This window comes from Planococcus citri, chromosome 3, assembly GCF_950023065.1.
Source record: "Planococcus citri chromosome 3, ihPlaCitr1.1, whole genome shotgun sequence".
NCBI classification, from domain to species: domain Eukaryota; kingdom Metazoa; phylum Arthropoda; class Insecta; order Hemiptera; family Pseudococcidae; genus Planococcus; species Planococcus citri.
In genome coordinates, this window is record NC_088679.1 from 9,015,756 (window position 1) to 9,034,663 (window position 18,908).

Consider the following 18,908-nt stretch of genomic DNA (forward strand, 5'->3'; position numbering starts at 1 on the left):
GAGAAATCAATGAGTACAGATTTCTCACAATTTACATCAATCTTCCATGTCCACATCCACTGAGCAATGCTGTCTACTGCTGCTTGGAGGGAGGTAATTGCCTCTTTGAAGTCATCGCTTACTGCAAGAACAGCCTTGTCATCAGCAAACAGCGGCGCCACGCTACTATTCCATTTGCCACCGGAATGTCTGCCATAAAGAGGAGATAAGTAGAACTCCTCCCTGCGGAACACCAGCCTCACAGCCTCTCCAGGAGGATAGAGCATCTCCCAGGGCCACACAAAACTGGCGTTTTTCGATGTATGAGCATAAATGTCATAGTACTTGTTGTTCAGCCATTTACAAATTTGAAATTTTATTCTTCAAGCCCTGGTGCCAAACTCTGTTGAATGCTTGAGGAACGTCTATAAATACTCCTGCACAGAATTTACATTCCTCCAGTGCACAGCTGATAGTGCTAGTAACCCTGTGTAGCTGATCTACCGTTGAGTGTTTTCACCTAAACCCAAACTGGAAATCTGGTATCATCGCTTTCTCGAATATTGGCATCAATCTCTTCAGGAGTAGTTTTTCAAATAATTTGGATGGCACTGAGAGGAGTGAGATTGGTCTGTAGGAGCTTGCACTTTGAGGTGGCTTGCCAGGCTTAGGTATCATTATGATTTTGGCCCTTTTCCATGTTTCAGGAAGAATGCCAAGTCTCAGTATTGCATTGGATATGATTGCTATCAGTACTAAGCCTTTCTTCGGGAGTTCCTTCAGCATTGCACCATTTATGCCATCAATGCCCGGTGCTTTTTTGCAGCTTAGATTCTGATCTATTTCCCCGGTGATTTCCACTGGTCTAAAGAGAGGTAGAGGGTGCCAGTGATGTCCTCACCATATTGAGGCATGGGAGGGGAGGTGAGTCCATTTCATGTGACTGGGACACCCTCTCAAGATGGTTGGCGAGCGTTTCAGCTCTTTCTTCCTCAGAACAAGTCAATTCTCGTCCAGAAATTGACAACAAATTTTTGGTTGCAAAAAGCTTCAAAAAAATTTGTATTTTTTTCAAAAATTGTCTCAAAGTTTTGCTTTTTGAGCCAAAAATTGTCAAACATTGTCAAACATTCTCGCTTTCTCAAATATTATCAAAAATTTACGCTTTTCAGAAAAATGACAAAAGATTGCTAAATTTCAAAAAGGCCCAATTTTTTGACAAAGTTCTCCTAAAGTCTTGCTTGTTTGACAGAAATTGGGAAGAAGTATAATTTTTTCCCAATAATTTATCAGGAAGTTCAGCTGTTAGGTTGAATTGTCAAATTTTTGCTTTTTGCCAAAAATTCACAAAAATTCTCGCTTTTTCGGAACATTGCTGAAAAAAGGGGAATTTTTTTCCAAAATATTACCCAATGATCTCTGTTTTTTAGAAAAACAAAAAGGTTACAAAATCTACAATAATTGCGAAAAAAATACCGGTTCTCGCTTTTTTAGCTCTTGTTAAAAGTTTTACAACTTTGAAAAGTTCAACTTTTTTCAAAAATTTCAAAAAAGTTTCACTGTTTTGCCAAAAATTGGGCCAAAAGCCCTCCTTTTCGCAAAAATTTGTCAAAGTTTTGCTTTTTCAAAAATCAAAAAAATTTTGTTTCTCAGTAAAATGGCTAAAAAGTGTTGGTTTTTCGTTTAAAAAAATCCAAAAAGTCTTGCACATCTTCAGAAATTGCAGGAATATGTTTTTTTGGAATATGATTGCTTTTTACATTTTATAACTGACTTCAAGTCAGTACCTATTTTTCGATTTTTCAAATGATAGAAAGCATCTGGCTGTAGATAGGTATTTTCACTTTTCATCCAGGGCTGCGCGTGGCGGAGAATTTTTTTAAAAAGAAGTTCTCTCAAAACAAGCTTTATTGTTTTGTTTAAATTAAAAAATAACGTTACCACGAGCACGTGAAATTTTTGCTCAGTCGCAAAGAACAACAGAGAGGAACGGTAGGTGCAGAAAAAGTTTGCTGGCCGGCTGGTTTAAACGAAAAGCGAGGAAAGTTCAAACCGAGGCTGAACTGGCATTGGCAAAAGATTGCGTAAAACAGAAAGGGATAGACTGAGTTATCGTACGAATAATACCCGTAGACCATCGGGGCAAAAATCTTACAGTTTACGAGCCGGCAAATATAGTTACTCGGTCAGTTAGGACGATGTTATTTTTTCTACTTCGATGTGTACATGTATGTGAGTAAGAATGTATATGAGAAGGAGAAAAAGAAAACTTGGTTTAAAAAAAAAAAAGAATTTAGCTTTGTATTCATGCTCGCTTTTTATGGGTTTAGTAGTTACAAAGTTTTTTTCCTCGTTAGATATGGGGGTTTTTGCGGTACGTGTTGTGTTTTTTTTCCTCCGTACTTTTTCTCTTTTTTTTCGACGTTTTCGAAATGAATAATTGTACTTGTTTGCAGTATTTTGCGAAAATAGAATTAGGGCGAACCGATCGTAAAATTTTATTGACTGTAAAATCAACGTTAACAATAAAGCGATGGTAATTTCGCGAGATGTCGATGGGATGGGATGGATTGGGTGAGAATTTTTCCATTTCACGATATTGTTCTCCAAAGTGCTATACACGTTATCGATGAAGTGCTGCTTGAAAGTTGATTCGAACCCGATTAAAGGCCGCAAAATATTAATTATGGATCAACTTTCGGCTAAAAACGCTTTGTTTTTATAATAATAGAGGAAGTTCGGAATGTTACGATGCGATTTTTGAAAAAAGGCTTGTTATGTAATTGGTCCAGAAAGGATAGAAATGTGCGATGAAATTTCAGTATATGAAATTACACAAAGGATTATTTTTTGCCTAGATTTTTACAATTTTCGTGAATTCACGTTTTCGGTTGTGTTTATTACTTGCAAAAGATTTCAAATTCGATCGAAATCCGTGAGCTCTGTTTTTCATTTGAAGAGTCGTAGGGAGATGTCATTGACCATTTTTACTGATGTCACTATATTTGAAATTTTAAAATTTTTGCAATCTTGAGCAATCAATTAGGTACTTACCTACCCATACTCACATTTTACTTTGAAAGTTCGAAATTCCAACTCTGAAAGTTTGACTAGTGAAATGAACTTTTCCTAAAAAGGTAAAATCGAGATATAAACCTGGAATTTGGCTCACATCTGATTTTTGAGCTTTCATATCAATTGATGGGAATTTCAAGCCAATCACGACTTCCAGATCCAGTATATTTTTATACACTCCTGTACCGAAGAGACAATGGATTTCATATTTTTCATCTTTTTATGACAATTTTTCCAAAACTAAACAACCTATTTGTAATAATCCGTTGGAAAAGGTTCCAAAACCGCTTAAAACCACCTAAAATCGACTCATCGTGTTGAATTTAGGGTAGGTATACAGAAAGTTTCAGCTTTTAAATTTCATTGGGTAAAGTTTTTTAGAAATCTCAACGTTCAAAAATCTGCTAGAAGCTCCAGAACTGCTAAAAAACGGTTCGAAACAAGCAATTGGAGGATGGCTCCAAAATTGGATACATGGCTTACCAACTTTCAGATTTTTAAAAATCTTTCACTTGTGTTTCATCAATAATGTTTATCACACTGTTTGTCATGTTCAATGATTTTAATGTTTTTTTTTAATTTTTGGCAAACATTCATTTTTGAAAATTTTTATTGATTTTAATTTTTTTTCAAATTACTACCTATAGCTATTTGGGACAAAATTCAATGATATCTTCTCAATCGTCATGATTTTGTTTTTATTTATGTATTTTCAAGTTTTGCATACCTGAGAGTTTTTCTAATAGAAGTTTAGATTTCAGCTTAGGTATAGCTTTCAGTTTTCACCCCACATCAATCGCGTTTTTTTTTTTAATTTTTTGTTAAAAAAATTTGTTAAATACCTATTGTAGAGACAGATTGTGCTGTATTTTCAACAGAAATGTTAGAGAAACCCGTCATTTGGCAACTGCCAATGAGATAACATTGGTACATCGGCGTTCCGGAGATGAGATAGGCTTGTACCTATTCTCATATTTGCATAAATCTAGTTATCCAAACTAGTTGCGTAAGTCCAGTCGTATTTCGAAATATGAACTGGTGAAGCTAAGATCAAGTGATCTATTTCGAAATAGATTCAGTTCCAGTTACACTGATTGAGATTGTCAAATGCACTTGGGTGCTTGGTTTACGTAAAACTATGAAGCTCACCCTTATTTCAAATCTCTTTTGAAAGAGTAACGTAGATGGACCTTCCCACATCCGTTTATTGTTCCCTTCCCCGTGGTAATGTGCTTAAAAGCACTCCTTAAAGGCATTTAGAATGCTACTTCTCATTTATGTAAGACTGTACAGGCTCAGTATAATTAGCATGAGTAAGTTATTACAGTGGAACCTCGATAACTCGAAACTCTTCAACTCGAAAACCTCTATTAGCCGAACCAACCTCCATTCCCCTTGAAATCTCAGTAACACTCAATGTTAACTTTACTCGGATAAGTCGAAATTGACTACACAAACCAGTCGTAACTCGAAGCTAAAATTTTGCCAAAAATAGTGAGAAAGCCTCTATAAGTCGTACGTTGTTGAGCGTTTACCTCTATAACTCGAATATTTTTCAATTCATACGTTTATCTTTTATGCACTACATATCTCAGTTGTAACTCCATAAGCTAAACTTTAACCGAAAATAGTGAGAAAGCCTCTATAACTCGTACGTTGTCTGGTGTTTACCTCTATAACTCGAATATTTCAACTCATACTTTTATCTTTTATGCACTTACATATCTCTCAATTCATTCATTTCGTAAGACCTCTATAACTCGAATGCTCTGAAAATCTTACCTGCATAACTCGAAACTGATTATCTTGAAAACCTCTATAAGCCGAATGAATGACCATTCCCCTTGGATTTTGAGTTATCGAGGTTCCACTGTACTATGTAATTGCGTTATTGAACAATAAACGATGCAAAGTGTAACTGAAGACTTTTCTTAGGTATTTCATGAGGTAAATGTCTGTGTTGTGTACCTATTTCGTAAATAAACAATCAGTGTCCGAAAAATAGGTAACAAGGCAGTAAGTCGCCAGGTACCTGGGAAGCTCATAGAAGCTAGGTACTACTAGAACCTCATAGGTAGCTAGCATCTGTGACGATCAGTGATGCATGGAAACTTACCACAGTAACTTCCCCGAGAACTTACTGGTAAGTTACCAGTAAGTTACTATGACATAAATTACCATAAGTTACCACAGTAATTTATAAATTTTTGATAGAAATGTTGTCAAGGGCAATTTTGGACGTTTGCATGTGCTCCTATAGCTGTCTAGATACAACAAGTTACAATTTTTCAATGTGTAAATAAATAGGTAGGTACCTATTACAAATCTTCAAAAGTTGTGGTTTTTTTTTTCTTTTTGAATGCTGTGTCTGTGTGGTTTGAACTTGAACTTGAGAAACAATTGATGTTGATAAAATTTGATTTCTGTGCCATAATACTTACCTAATTTTGTTCTTGAATTTGGCTGTTTAGGTTTTCCCTGTGAGGAGTTCCTAAAAAACTGTGGTTTGAAATTAAAATTTCAGTACCTCACAATCTCACATCATGATTCATGACTGATTTTAATTTTAGTTTACTTTTTGAAATTTGAATTGAAAAGTTAACGCATCCACAGCTACTTATCAAATTTTCAAAGGTTTTTCAAGGTGAAAAATCAAAAAATTGCTAAAGAAGCGAAGAAAATAGAAATCCCAGAAATTGAGCAAAATCAACAATCATCAAAAATTCAAAATCAGACATTTTACTTGTTTTTTTTAATTCATTTTTATTTTTTTATTTTTAAATGTGAAAGAATTTTGGAAAAAAATTGAGAAATCATCAATAATAATTTTTTTTTTGAAAATTATTGTTGGGGTGCGCTGTGATTGGGAATTTTTTGAAGAATGAGTGGGAGGGGCAGCAATTTTGGTTCTGCCCTAGCCCAAATGAGCAGAATTGGGAAATTGGGAAATCTGCTCAAGTCCCTAGCCATTTCTTTTAGTTGTTGGGAGTTTTGGATGATTTTATGGTAACCATCATCTCAATTCTGATCTTCTGAACCATTTTGGTGAAACTTTATAAGTTACTTAAATTACCGGTAACTTACTGGTAAGTTACCAGTAAATTACTAGTAACTAACCATCACTGGTGACGATCAATTGCACATTGGTAAATGTGCAAAATCTATCTCCACAATATTCGATTCTTCAAAAAAAAAAATTCCGTTCAAAAAAAATATTTCTAAAAAAGTTTTTTCAAAGCACATTAGCTTTTTAACAATATTTATTACTCGCAACATTGTTTGCAAAAAAATGAAAACACATTTTAATGTTTTCACCATTTTTTAATCCCATTAAATCAAATTTATTACTGTTTGTTGAAAGGACAAATATTGTTAGGTACCTAACAATTGTTTTTCAAAAACTATAAGTACCTACCATCATGAAAATTCTGTTTTTGGAAACAAAAAATATTGAAAATTGGAACAACTATATACTTGATGTTTTTTAATTGAATTGTTCTTTAATTTCATTATTCACGAAAAGTAATGTTACAATGTTACATAATTGACGTAATTGTACTTACCTAGGTACTCCTGCTTCTGTAGATAGTGTCATTTTGAATATATACGTAGGTAGATAGTAGATAGATTTATTATACAATTTTTCCGATAAGTATGAATCTTGCAATAAGTAATTGATGACCAGAAAGCTAAGTACTCAGGTAATTTTGAAAAATTTCAGATTTTTCTTTTTTCAATACGGTATTATGTAGGTAAAATATCAATAAAATATTAGACAACAATACTTCTAGTTTCAACACAATTTTTTATTTGTACTTGAGTTACATAAAAAACAAATGGAACTGAAAAATCGTATTTTAATTGAAAAAGTATGTCGACTATTAAGCAATAAATCTTCAAAATGGAATAACGACTAACGAATATATCGATTATAAATACATTTATCATTAAAACAAATTAATTTTTTAGAACATCAACATACACACAGGTACTTTCAACGTTAGCAGGTAATAAAAATAATATATCTATCCTTGTTGCCAACATACCTACCCATCATGGATGGTTTTAAAACTACAATTCGCTCTCACTTTTGCACACTCGATCGGATCGGATCCTCGAACGTACTGCATTGAATGAGAAACTGACTCAATTCCATGGTTTTTTCTAATTCTAAAACAAACTCGTAATACGGATAAGACATACGTGACTTCAGAATAGCAAAAGCTTCACGCAACAGGTCGCTTTCCATGCCTTTGATTCTATCGAACCATATCTTCACATATTTCTCCACATCGCCGTCGACGTGATCGCATTTCCTCAGCTGCTCGATAACCTCTTTTTGTTTTCGATTCGACCAGGTCATCTTCAAAAAGTAATCTTTGGCTTGATCGTACGTAATTGACTTCTTTCTCATGATCTCGTAACTGACAGTCTCGTCAACGAAAGCCATTCGAGCAAATAGGGCTGTTTTTTGTTTATCGTTCAAGTTTAGCAGTTCAACGCATACTTCGAATTGTTCGATGAACAAAATCGGACTACGAGTATCATTAGGAGGTGTGTACGGTTTCGGGGTGATCGTATCGACGAGTATTTCAGCTACCGTTTTAGGTGTTCTGGTATCGAGGAAAAGTTCGCTAGGTTGATTCGAACTCGATGTTGTTGTACTTTGACCTTTACTAGGTGTTGAATTCGGCGATAGTGGAGTCGTTGTAACGTAGGATTTGAGCATCGCCTTGGGCGAGTTTAGAGGTGGTCTTCGCGATGGACGGAGTAATTCGAACGATGAATTTCGCGATGTTCGGGATCTGCGATTGAAAGCTTCGCCTGTGCGCATTTTTTCCAATAGTTGATCCAGGACGTTATTTTGACACTCGGTTTCGTCGACTTGGCCTGATTGTTTTTTCGAATTATCGTTGATTTTTTCAGCGTTTGGTGAGTCTTTCTGGGAGCTGAGATTCGAACTGGAGGTGTTTACTTTAGTATTCTTTAGGTTAGCTGGTTGCGTATCTTTTGAATCCATATCAAGATGAAATCGTTCGCTATCGGAATGAATATGAACTGTTCTGTAACCAACAAAAATTATACAAATATTATTTAGTAGGTAAGTACGTAAGGGCTGCTTATAAATATACTTCAGTTTAAAACCTATTTTAGAACGGATAATAGGTTATTATAACCTAAGAGTCAATTGAAAAAAAAAATTATTAGAAAATCTGACGAAGTTGTGTGCTTTTGATGGGGTACCATTTGTTTCGCCGCGCACGTTTCGCCGCGCCCGTTTCGCCGCGCACGTTTCGCCGTGCACGTTTCGCCGCCGCCGAAGAAAGGTCATTTTTGAAAAAGCGTTCATTTCGCCGCCGTGGTGAAAGATTACTTAATTTAGATAAAAAATGAAAATGTATTAATTAGAATGAAAATTTATAAAATCATAAGTAGATATGAGGGGAGGGGGTTGTAAATTTTTGTGGGGATACTTCCTAAAGATGTCTACAACATACTTTAAAAATTGGTTAACATGAGGATGAGAAAAATGTTATAGTAATTTACGAAAGGGGGGTTTCTCAAAAAAGGGAGGGGCCAGGGGTCTAAAACTTTCCACAAGGAAGTTTTTCGAACCCACCTTCCATACTAATATCAACCCGGACCCTCTCGGGGGCCATTTCACCCCTCTTGTGCGCCTATAGCTTTCATAAAACCACTCTCATTTGAATGGCTGCAGCCCCCCCCCTTGTAGATACAAAGACAGTTGATACATCACTAGATCGGGCATTTGACGTAGATGCTTTTGTTTATAACCACATATTTTTCACTAAAATGAAATGCGGGGGGAGAAAATGACGAAAAACATGTTTTGAGGGTGGCCCCCCCTGAGGTTAGCGCACCCCCTAGCGGTGGCGGGGACTTTTAGTATGTTGTTAAGGCGGTATTCTACACGTTTTAGGAAAAAGTCCCTCTTGATGGGAATTTTTTTGACCTTTGGCTCATTTATCACCGCGGCGGCGAAACGAACGCTTTTTCAGAAATGACCTTTTTTCGGTGGCGGCGAAACGTGCGCGGCGAAACGTGCGCGGCGAAACGGGCGCGGCGAAACGTGCGCGGCGAAACAAGCAGTCCCCCTTTTGATGGCAAGTTTCTTCAAACTGGACGGAGAAGTTTAAGCTTTGTATACAGAGTGTCCTCAAAATTAAGAACGAGTTTTTTATGAAGAAATTTGAACATGAAAAAATACAATATTAGGATTTTCTTTATACTGTACTATACTCTGGACAAATGAATCGGTTCTAAAGAATCAATGAATTCCAAAAATCAATTCATGAGGTTAGTTTTAGTTAAGCATACGATAAACGGGTAAACAGAAGTTGCATAGCACTAAAAATTCTTGATTTGTTTTAATTTTTTAATTTTTTTACTTCCTCAATGTGATAGGACAGAAACTATGTCATACGTACTTATATTGTTTTGGCAAATCTACTCATCTTTCAAAAATTTGGCCATTTTCAACACATTGAAATTTTTTTCGTGTGGTGATTTTTTTTCAGTGATTTTGAGTTTTTGGGACATCCCTAGCAATTCAAATTTCAAAAAATTCAACTTTCATTTTAAATCAATCACTGAAAAAAAAATCAACTATTCAATTTTTTCTGAAGCTTCCAAAAAAAAATTTGAGGTAGTGTAATGATTGCGAAATTCGTTAATTTTTCCAGGAAGTTTTATAAAAACCTCTAATATTTTGCAAAGAAACGATGGATCGAAAAAGAATCACCAAAAAATTGTAAAGAAGGCAACTTTTCTTCGAAAAATGCAAAATTGGAAGATAAGCACTTACACAATAAAAATAAAAATCGTAACTTTTTTTCAAATTAATTCTCACTCAAAAAGTTTTTTAATTCATAGAGATGGCTTGAATTTTGTTGAAAAATTTCCATGAAAGTTTGAGACCACCATATCAGAGGGAGAAAGGAGCTATGGGCTTCCAAAATAAGTTTAAATTTACTCATATTTGTAAAAAGTACATACCAAAAAAAAAAAAATATTGAAAAAAAGTAAATAATAAAAATTTTAAAAAAACACATCGTGTAAACATTTTGGTTTTCGTGATTTGCAATTTTTCAATGGACGCTTTTCACCCTTAAAATGGTCTAAAACCTGATCTCAATATGAGGAAGGCATTCATAAAGCCTAATTAAATAAGAAATGTAATATTCATTTTTTTTTTTATTTATTTTTATTGAAAATAATTATCTTTTTTGGGTACTTGAGTAGCAGCTGTACAGCTCCTCTAACGAGTCTACAAAATTCAAGTCGTTTTCAACTCAATGTTGAACCACCTATAGTACGTTAATTTGATCCATATCTTAATTTTTTCCCACTTTTTTTCAATACCTACATTGGTCAAAAAAATTAAGAAACAAAAAAATTGATAAAACTGAGTTGAAAATCCTGGAGCAAATTGGTTGAGAATGATGAATCTGCCCTCGGCTAGAATTCTGAAACCAACCAATGGAAGTTGGATCCTCGAGGTCCAAAAACTACAACGTGACCAAATTTTCAGACCGATTAGATCACCTCCAAGCCTCTTCAAAAAGTGTTGAAATTCACATTTCAATTAAAAATTTCCATCTTTGGTAATCATCAACCAAATTTTTTCAAAATTTCAGGAAAGTTCGACATTTACCAAGCTCCAAGGGTCATTTAAATTTTTTTTGAAATTTTTACAAATTGATCTTCTCAGCAAGACGTGTATTTTTTAGCTTTTGCAACTTCCTTTGAAGATGCAATTATTACCTACAAAAAATATACCTACATACTTACCTACTTACTTAATATTGTGTGTTTTGCCAAGATTTAGATACAAATACAACAATACTATTTTTTACAATGCCTATTTTTTGTACAATAGCAAAATATAAAAAAATTCAAGTAAAATTGATTTTTTAACGATTTTCTTCGTCTAAAGTGGTCAATTTTGGTTAATTTTTGTCAATCCAAATTGATACCAAATTCATTAATTTTATTCATTTTCAATCATTTGCATTGAAAAAATTGGATCACGAAATTTTTAGGAACCCCTGCAGATCTCCCTCCCCATACGACCCACTAAGCTAAAATTTACGTCTGGGATCAAGATGAAATACTTAGATCATCTTGCAACATCAGAAGAAAAAAAAATAGAAATCTTCTATGTTTTCCTGCTAATTTTATCAAATTTAACTACAGGTACCTATTTTATTTTCCAATTTGGAAAAAAGCACCAATTATACCTCAGCAATGAAGGCTGAAAATTGCAAAAGAGAATTATTCACAACAATATGTTATTTCATACCTTTTGGAAGAGTTATAACTTATAAGATTCTCCAGCGATCTGAAAATTTTGCCACGAGTGGTTTTGGACCACAAGGACTCACTTCCAGAAATAAATTTCGAAATCGCAGTTTTGAAAATCATCATCAAAAAATAAAAAATATTCAAAAGTAAACTGTGTAATAATTAGAGCTCATTTTCAAGAAAATTTCATTTAAAAAAATAAAAATAAATAGAAAAAAAACGCGTGTGAAATAATAAGAAGAGCAAGAGAACAAATGAATTTCAAAACGAAAAAGAAAAAGAAAACGTCTAAGAAAAAGATCATTTTTGCTCTTCAAACATGAATTTTGAATTTTCAAGAGAAAAAATCAAGTTCAACTGTAATCCAACTAGGTAACTGAAATTATTCGAATGACAGCTACTTTATTTTCATCACTATTGAGATGGAAATTCAACTCTTCAAAAATTTAAAAACGTTTCACATTATACCTAAGTAGATAAGAAGTAAAACTTTCCAATCACGTAATTTAAACTCATTAGCAAATTAATTAACTCAACAATAAAATCAAGAACACGATTAAATAACCATCGATAGGCAATAAACTTACGAATATTGAAATTTTCAACTCATCAACTTGGTAAATTATCGACGAACACCATTAAACTTCAACTCACTCTCATTAGAAATTATTCAAGAAACTTCAAGAAACTAACTCCAATAAAAAAAAAAGCTAACGAGCACTAACCGAACATCCACAACTAATAGTATCAAGTCCAAGATATAATTTGCAAACTGATGCTGTTCTATGTAACTATAAATAAGTTGTAAACAATCCCGACGACAAACAAAAACAAGAACAGGTATAGTGTACCCAATCATTGAGTCGGTTAGGGCTCGTCTATTGTCTAATTTTCTTCTTTCAACCCTGGAAAACTTGACTTCGTAAGTAGGTAGAGGTATCCAACGACCTAACTTGTTTATTTATGTAGATAAAAGAACTCGATGAGTCACCTTTTTAACCACTTTTATCAATGGGTATTGATGTCAGGATTTGAGTGATTTTGTGGACTTTGCCTCCAATAAATTCACGTGTGTCATACTTATAAATTTACTTGTTCTGGGCAGTTTTTTTTTTTTTTTTTTTTTTTTTTTCAAGTGATCTTATGAACTACGAACCAAATCTGCCAATTACCTAAAATATGCTACCTATGAATTTTATTTTTATTTTTTAATTTATAATTTTGAGCTCACAATCAGTAAAATTTCTTCAGTTCTTATTTCAATCAATTTCAAAAAATCCACTCCGAAATATTCACTTTCGTAGGATCTCGCACATTTCCCTAGCACCATAATACTTATTCACTGAGAATCTGTATCTTATGTAAAATACTCAATACTATAAGTAGATCCTTATCACTTACCCGCCATCACTTGAACAGAACAGCAAACACCATTTCAACGCCTTTGCTATAGCTGCTATACCTAGAAAAAAAAAAGAAGAGAGAAAGGTAAAAAAAGAAGTAAATCAGACAAAAATAACCCCCATTTTCGGTAACTTATACTATAGTACGTATGCTAGGTATTCTAACAAAATACGATGACCATGCTTATCTACCCTTATCTTATTTCACGTACCTGCGTCCCTAAAGCATGCATCGTAATAAATTCTTTAAGACAAAGAAGCCTCGTTACGTACTCGTAATATTTGCCGACCACAAAACCCACATCGCGTCGTAAGCTGAACTCGTTGGCTATTCGCGAATGTATTACGATTCGTAATATGCGAAAAACGACGCCAGAGAATTTTTTCGCAGGTAAAACCGCCGAAAAACCAGAATAAAAAATAAAAATGAAAAAATATCTACCTCGAGGGACAAGGGGCGAACAAATTCTCTCTTTTTGACATAGGTATAATATAATCTCGTCCGGTTACGTAGCTTTTTTTCCACCGACATATTTCCGGTGGTTTACCATTCTTTGGATAACAGACCTGTACACTCAGTTATACTATAGGAGAAGGGCAAGGGTGTGTTTGTGGTCTTATAGGTATGTGTAATAAGAACGATAAAATCCGAAAAGGTGGCTACAAGAAGATGAAAATTTCCTTTACAAATACCTCTACTCGTATTATGTACCCATACATGTTTTTCCTCGTTCGGGAGGATTTGAGTTTATGTCTGAAGTCTGCGACATTTTTTTGCTCTATTCGTCTCTCTCTCTCGTTCTAATTAACATACGTATTAGGTGCTGCCCTTCCGTTCATCCTGTTCACATCGACAAGTTTAAAATCCAATATCAATATTGTACAGTTTGGTTTTAGTTTGCTTTGGTTATAACGCTGCTGAGCACATAGTAATACATATAATGTTGAACCCGTCGGGCGACATTTTCTTGCCGAGGTATGGAAAGTTTTTGATTTATTTTTTATTTCGCGTTATTATCGACCCTAAATTATTTAGCCAACTTTGGTCGTCGTCGCCGTCGACTCGGTCTCGGCCTCGGTTATTTGGAAACTTTTGCAATAGCCGAATGTGTGTAAATTATGCCAGCACACCGAGCTATAGCGTACAGCTGTACTAGCTGTAGATATAGGTAAGCTGCTCCCCTTCACCTGCTCCTTTTTGCATTCCACATTGAGCTCACCACAACCGAAACTTTTTCCAAGGCTGGTAACGATAAATAAATAGTATGGAGGGAAAAAAACACCACCGAAGTTCTTGCAGCAATAGCAACCGCTGAACTTTAACACCATACCGTCGTGTTTGGTGCAATTTCAATACCTACTGTATAAGGTGCTGTGGTGAAGATATTGCTGGTATTGTTGTTAGTGGTGGTGGTGGTGAAAGTAAATAGGAATGTGGTGGTCAAGTTTCTTTTGGAGTTTTTCTATTTTATTTTATTCGATATTTTAATTTGTTATGTTTTGTATGTTTGTGTTCGTAAACCTTCAAACCCCTCGTATTAGAGGGACCATTTTTGATCATTTTTCAGATTTTTTTTTCAAATTTTTAAAATTTTATTCGACTTAAGAATGAATAAAAATCTATCTGATCCAAATGAATTCAAATTTTGACAAAATGCTTGTCCAATTAGATTAGAATGTTTCCAATGCAATTCAAATAGAACCAACTGAATCTGGTTGGATTTGGATTTTCAATTTCTTTATATCCAGTTGAAACCAAATTAAGATAATACATGATTTAGGAAAAATGTTTATGAAAATGTATCCAATGAGAATATTGAGATCCAATTGGATTGAATCCAGTTGAATCAGGATTGGATCTTCAATCAAATGCAGAATTGGAACTAACCAGAAACAATTTTTCTTTAGACCAAATTGGGCAAAAATGAATCCAAGTTTTGAAGATAGGTATGTTTATCCAATTGGATCAGAATGTTTCTGATGCACTTAAATTGGATCCAACTAATTAGAATCAGCAAACAACTCTTCAGATCCAATTGGGTTCAAATTAATACAAATTTTAAAAAAAAATGTTTTTTCAGTTGGATCACAAAGTATCCAATAAGATCCAATTAGACCAAACTGAATCAGGTTGGATCTTTAAATCCAGAATTGAAATCAGACAGAAACAATTTTTTTAGATCCAATAATTGAATCCACATTAATTTAAGTTTTAAAAAAAATGTTTACTTATTCAATTGGATAAGAATACCTACATCCAATACAAATTGATTGGATCCAACTAAATCAGGATAGATTTGAAAATGAATCTAAATTAGAATTTGGGCCGAAAAAATTCCTTTGGATTCAATTGTATCAAAAATGCAATTTAATTCAAGTTTTACAAAATACTTGCAAAGATGCTAGCGAGAAGAATCCAGAGCCATGCGGAGCCAATAATATTGGAATGCCAAAATGGATTTCAAAAGGGAAGATCATGCATAGATGGGGTATACGCAACAAATCTGCTGATGGAGAAGAGACGAGAATATAATCTACATAGAGTCTCACATGTGCTTTGTTGATCTGGAGAAGGCGTATGATCAAGTACGAAGGAAGACGTTGTTTGAAATCCTGAGGAAAATTGAAGTGAATGAACAAATAGTACGCCTAGTTGAAGAGATATACACGTATAATGTAATAAGAGTAAGATCAGGAAACATGTCAGAACTGTCAGAAGCAAAGATAGGAAGAGGAGTAAGACAGGGATGCCCAATGTCATGTAGCCTGTTCAACATCTACTTTGATGACATGATTGAAGAATGGCTGAAAACCAAGCCAAAAGGGCTAGACATCAACGACGCCCATCTCAATACCCTGCTGTTTGCTGATGATCAGGTGGTCTTTGCTGACAACAAAGATGACTTGCAGAGAGCATTGTACAACCTTCAGAAAGTAGCTGATAAGTACAGAATGAGAGTCTCGTCGTCAAAAACAAAGGTGATGGCCTTTGAGGGGAAAGAACCAATACGCAGTGAAATCGTTGTAAATGGACTGCCAGTGGAACAAGTTAAAAGCTTTAAATATCTCGGATGTGAGCTGTCATATGAAGGAGAAGTTGATGCACAACTTAAGATCAGTAAATTCCTGAGAATAAGCGGAGCTATAAACCGAGCCATACCTCCAAGAAAAGTCAGAGCCAAAACTCGAATAAGAATCTACAATATGCTGGCAAGACCAATGCTGCTGTATGGAAGTGAAACATGGACAATGAGAAAGGATGTAAAAAGCAGAGTAACTGCAGCGGAAATGAGATTCATGTGAGCCACAGCAGGATATACTAGATGAGATTTGGCGTTGACATCTCGTGGCGGCGCCACCATCGACTTGCTGAAAGGGGGACATTTTGACGTCATTTTGTAGAGAATCGCATCTCGACAAGTTGAGTGTGCATGTGTGTAAGCATGCGTGAGTATGAAATGTCCCCCTTTCAGCATGATAACATGTATTTCATGCATTTCAGGGTACCATTTGTTTTGCCGCGCATGTTTCACCGCGCCCGTTTTGCCGTGCACGTTTCGCCGCCACCGAAAAAAAGTCATTTTTGAAAAAGCATTCATTTCGCCGCCGTGGTGAAAGATTACTTAATTTAGATAAAAAATGAAAATGTATTAATTAGAATGAAAATTATAAAATCATAAGTAGATATGAGGGGAGGGGGTTGTAAATTTTTGTGGGGATACTTCCTAAAGATGTCTACAACATACTTTAAAAATTGGTTAACATGAGGATGAGAAAAATGTTATAGTAATTTACAAAAGGGGGGTTTCTCAAAAAAGGGAGGGGCCAGGGGTCTAAAACTTTCCACAAGGAAGTTTTTAGAACCCGCCTTCCATACTGATATCAACCCGGACCCTCTCGGGGGCCATTTCACCCCTCTTGTGCGCCTATAGCTTTCATAAAACCACTCTCATTTGAATGGCTGCAGCCCCCCCCCCCTTGTAGATACAAAGACAGTTGATACATCACTAGATCGGGCATTTGACGTAGATGCTTTTGTTTATAACCACATATTTTTCACTAAAATGAAATACGGGGGGAGAAAATGACGAAAAACATGTTTTGGGGGTGGACCCCTCCTGAGGTTAGCACACCCCGTAGCGGTGGCGGGGACTTTCAGTATGTTGTTAGGGCGGTATTCTACACGTTTTATGAAAAAGTCCCTCTTGATGGGAATTTTTCCGACCTTTGGCTCATTTATCAGCACGGCGGCGAAACGAACGCTTTTTCAGAAATGACCTTTTTTCGGTGGCGGCGAAACGTGCACGGCGAAACGTGCGCGGTGAAACGTGCGCGGCGAAACAAGCAGTCCCCTGCATTTCACCACCAGAGTGCAACACATGTTCGTCAACTCCGAATAGGAAAAGGAACGAAGACATCCTGAAGGAGCTAGAAGCAGAGCCAATCATTAGACAAGTGAAAGATTACAGAAAGAAATGGATAAAACACGATGACAGAATGCCTGATGAACGGTTCCCTCAAAAAGTCAAAGAATACACTCCAACTGGCACTGATCAGATCACCTGGTCAAAGTTCAATGATGATGATGAAAAAAAGTTTACTCAATTGAATCAGAATGTATCCAATGAGACCCAATTGTATCCAACTGAATCAGGTTGCATTGCGTCTAAAATTAGGTCTGCAATCGAAAAATTCTTAAGATCCAATCGGACTCAAAATCCAATTCAATCCTAGTTTTGAAAAAATGTTCATCCATTTGGATCAGAATGTATCCAATGATATCCAATTGATACCAATTGAATTAGGTTGGATCAACTACATTCATTTAAATCCATGATCAGAACGGTCAGCAGAGATATTTTTTTAGATTTCAATTGGAATCACAAATTGCCCCCCCTCAACCCCCCCCCCCCCAAAAAAAAGATTCCATCTGGATTCAAATTAGATGATACCTACTTCAAGATCGTCATTCTTATGGTCAAATCAAATCAGATTCAATCTGATAAGATTCAACTGAATTTATCTTCAGATCCTATTGGATTCAAATTTGATCCTATACTGGGATCTCATCAGATACATTCTAATTTCTGACACCTATATACAAATACCTGACATGAGTAGGTAAACCTTCCTTTAGGATCTTGATATAATTTAGATTCAATTACGAGTAGATCCACAATTTTTTTCCTGGGTTATTGGATTGAATCAGATTTGATTTAATTCCAAGAATTCCCATTATCCAAACCTGTCAAAAAATATATTTTCAAACGTGTTTGATTAGCAGCCTTCTTAGGCTCAAATCGAATCTGATTAAACCTGGCAACCTTTTTCTCCTGGGTAGATAATTTAATTTACTCAGATTCGATTTGAATTTGATCCTAAGAATGGTGCGATTCAAATAGACCAAAATAGATCAGTTCAGAATTAGGATCTATTTGGATAGTCATTCTTAGGATCAAATTGAATGTGAATAAATCTGATTAGATGGGTACATTATATGATTTACATAATTCGACTCAATTTTAGAAAATATTCTGAGCCATTCGAATTTTTTTAATACTTACTATAGAATTGATAGATCCAATTCCATTTTAAAAAATTTCCTCAAACCAAAAAATGAAAAAAAAAATTAGTACTGCTGAAACAGTAGGTACATACTTAAATGGAAAAAATTTTTAAAATGGAAAAAACAAGACTTTTTTCATTTTGGCAAGAAATCAGAACTTCTTCGTAGAAATTTTTTTCAACGGTTTCAATTAAATGGGAGAAGGAAGATGGAACCAACAATTGTATTCAAGAGAAAATTTTAACCTGAAAAACTGTATTTGAAAGCATTGTAAAACTGCTTTCAAATTTTTTTATTTTCAGTTTTCTTTTACAAAAATTTTCTATGAGAAGGAGAAAGACCTGAGTAAAAACTTTATTTCTATTCCTCAAAATATTTAAGAAGAAAACAGGAATTGATTTAAGTATAAACTTTCTAATAAATGAAGAAATAAAAATTTATTTTAATGAATTATATAAGTTATAATTTTCTTGTACATTGGGTAAGCAGGATTATTTTCAAAAGGATAGAGGTATTGGTGAAAAATCCTCATTTCCTATCAAATTGAAACGATATTTCTA

General features: G+C 34.8%; 2 protein-coding genes across 6 annotated transcripts in view; one reads left to right on the top strand and one right to left on the bottom strand.

Annotated features, from left to right (window-relative positions):
- Positions 1 to 18,908, top strand: part of LOC135840158 (neuroligin-4, X-linked-like) — a 642,239-nt gene that overhangs the window by 391,880 nt on the left and 231,451 nt on the right. The gene's annotated exons all lie outside the window — the stretch shown is intronic.
- LOC135840167 (uncharacterized) lies at positions 6,845 to 18,356 on the bottom strand. Of its 4 annotated transcripts, XM_065356555.1 has the most exons (3): positions 17,891 to 18,356; positions 12,781 to 12,841; positions 6,845 to 8,117 (listed from the first exon to the last, which is right to left on the bottom strand). In XM_065356555.1, the coding sequence occupies exons 1-3, from the start codon at positions 17,895 to 17,897 to the stop codon at positions 7,139 to 7,141; spliced, it is 1,047 nt and encodes a 348-aa protein (XP_065212627.1). In that variant the 5' UTR covers positions 17,898 to 18,356; the 3' UTR covers positions 6,845 to 7,138. The 4 variants fall into 4 exon arrangements, with proteins under 4 accessions (XP_065212627.1, XP_065212629.1, XP_065212628.1 ...); XM_065356557.1 differs by lacking the exons at positions 12,781 to 12,841; positions 17,891 to 18,356 and adding an exon at positions 12,034 to 12,756; XM_065356556.1 differs by lacking the exons at positions 12,781 to 12,841; positions 17,891 to 18,356 and adding an exon at positions 11,967 to 12,755.

Excerpts from the sequence above, each read along its gene's own strand:
- LOC135840167 (XM_065356554.1), bottom strand. The coding sequence starts at position 11,502 with ATGATGATTTTCAAAACTGCGATTTCGAAATTTATTTCTGGAAGTGAG. Across the intron at positions 8,118-11,377 it reads AGTTATAACTCTTCCAAAAG|AACAGTTCATATTCATTCCG; the intron begins GTATGAAATAAC and ends TGTTGGTTACAG.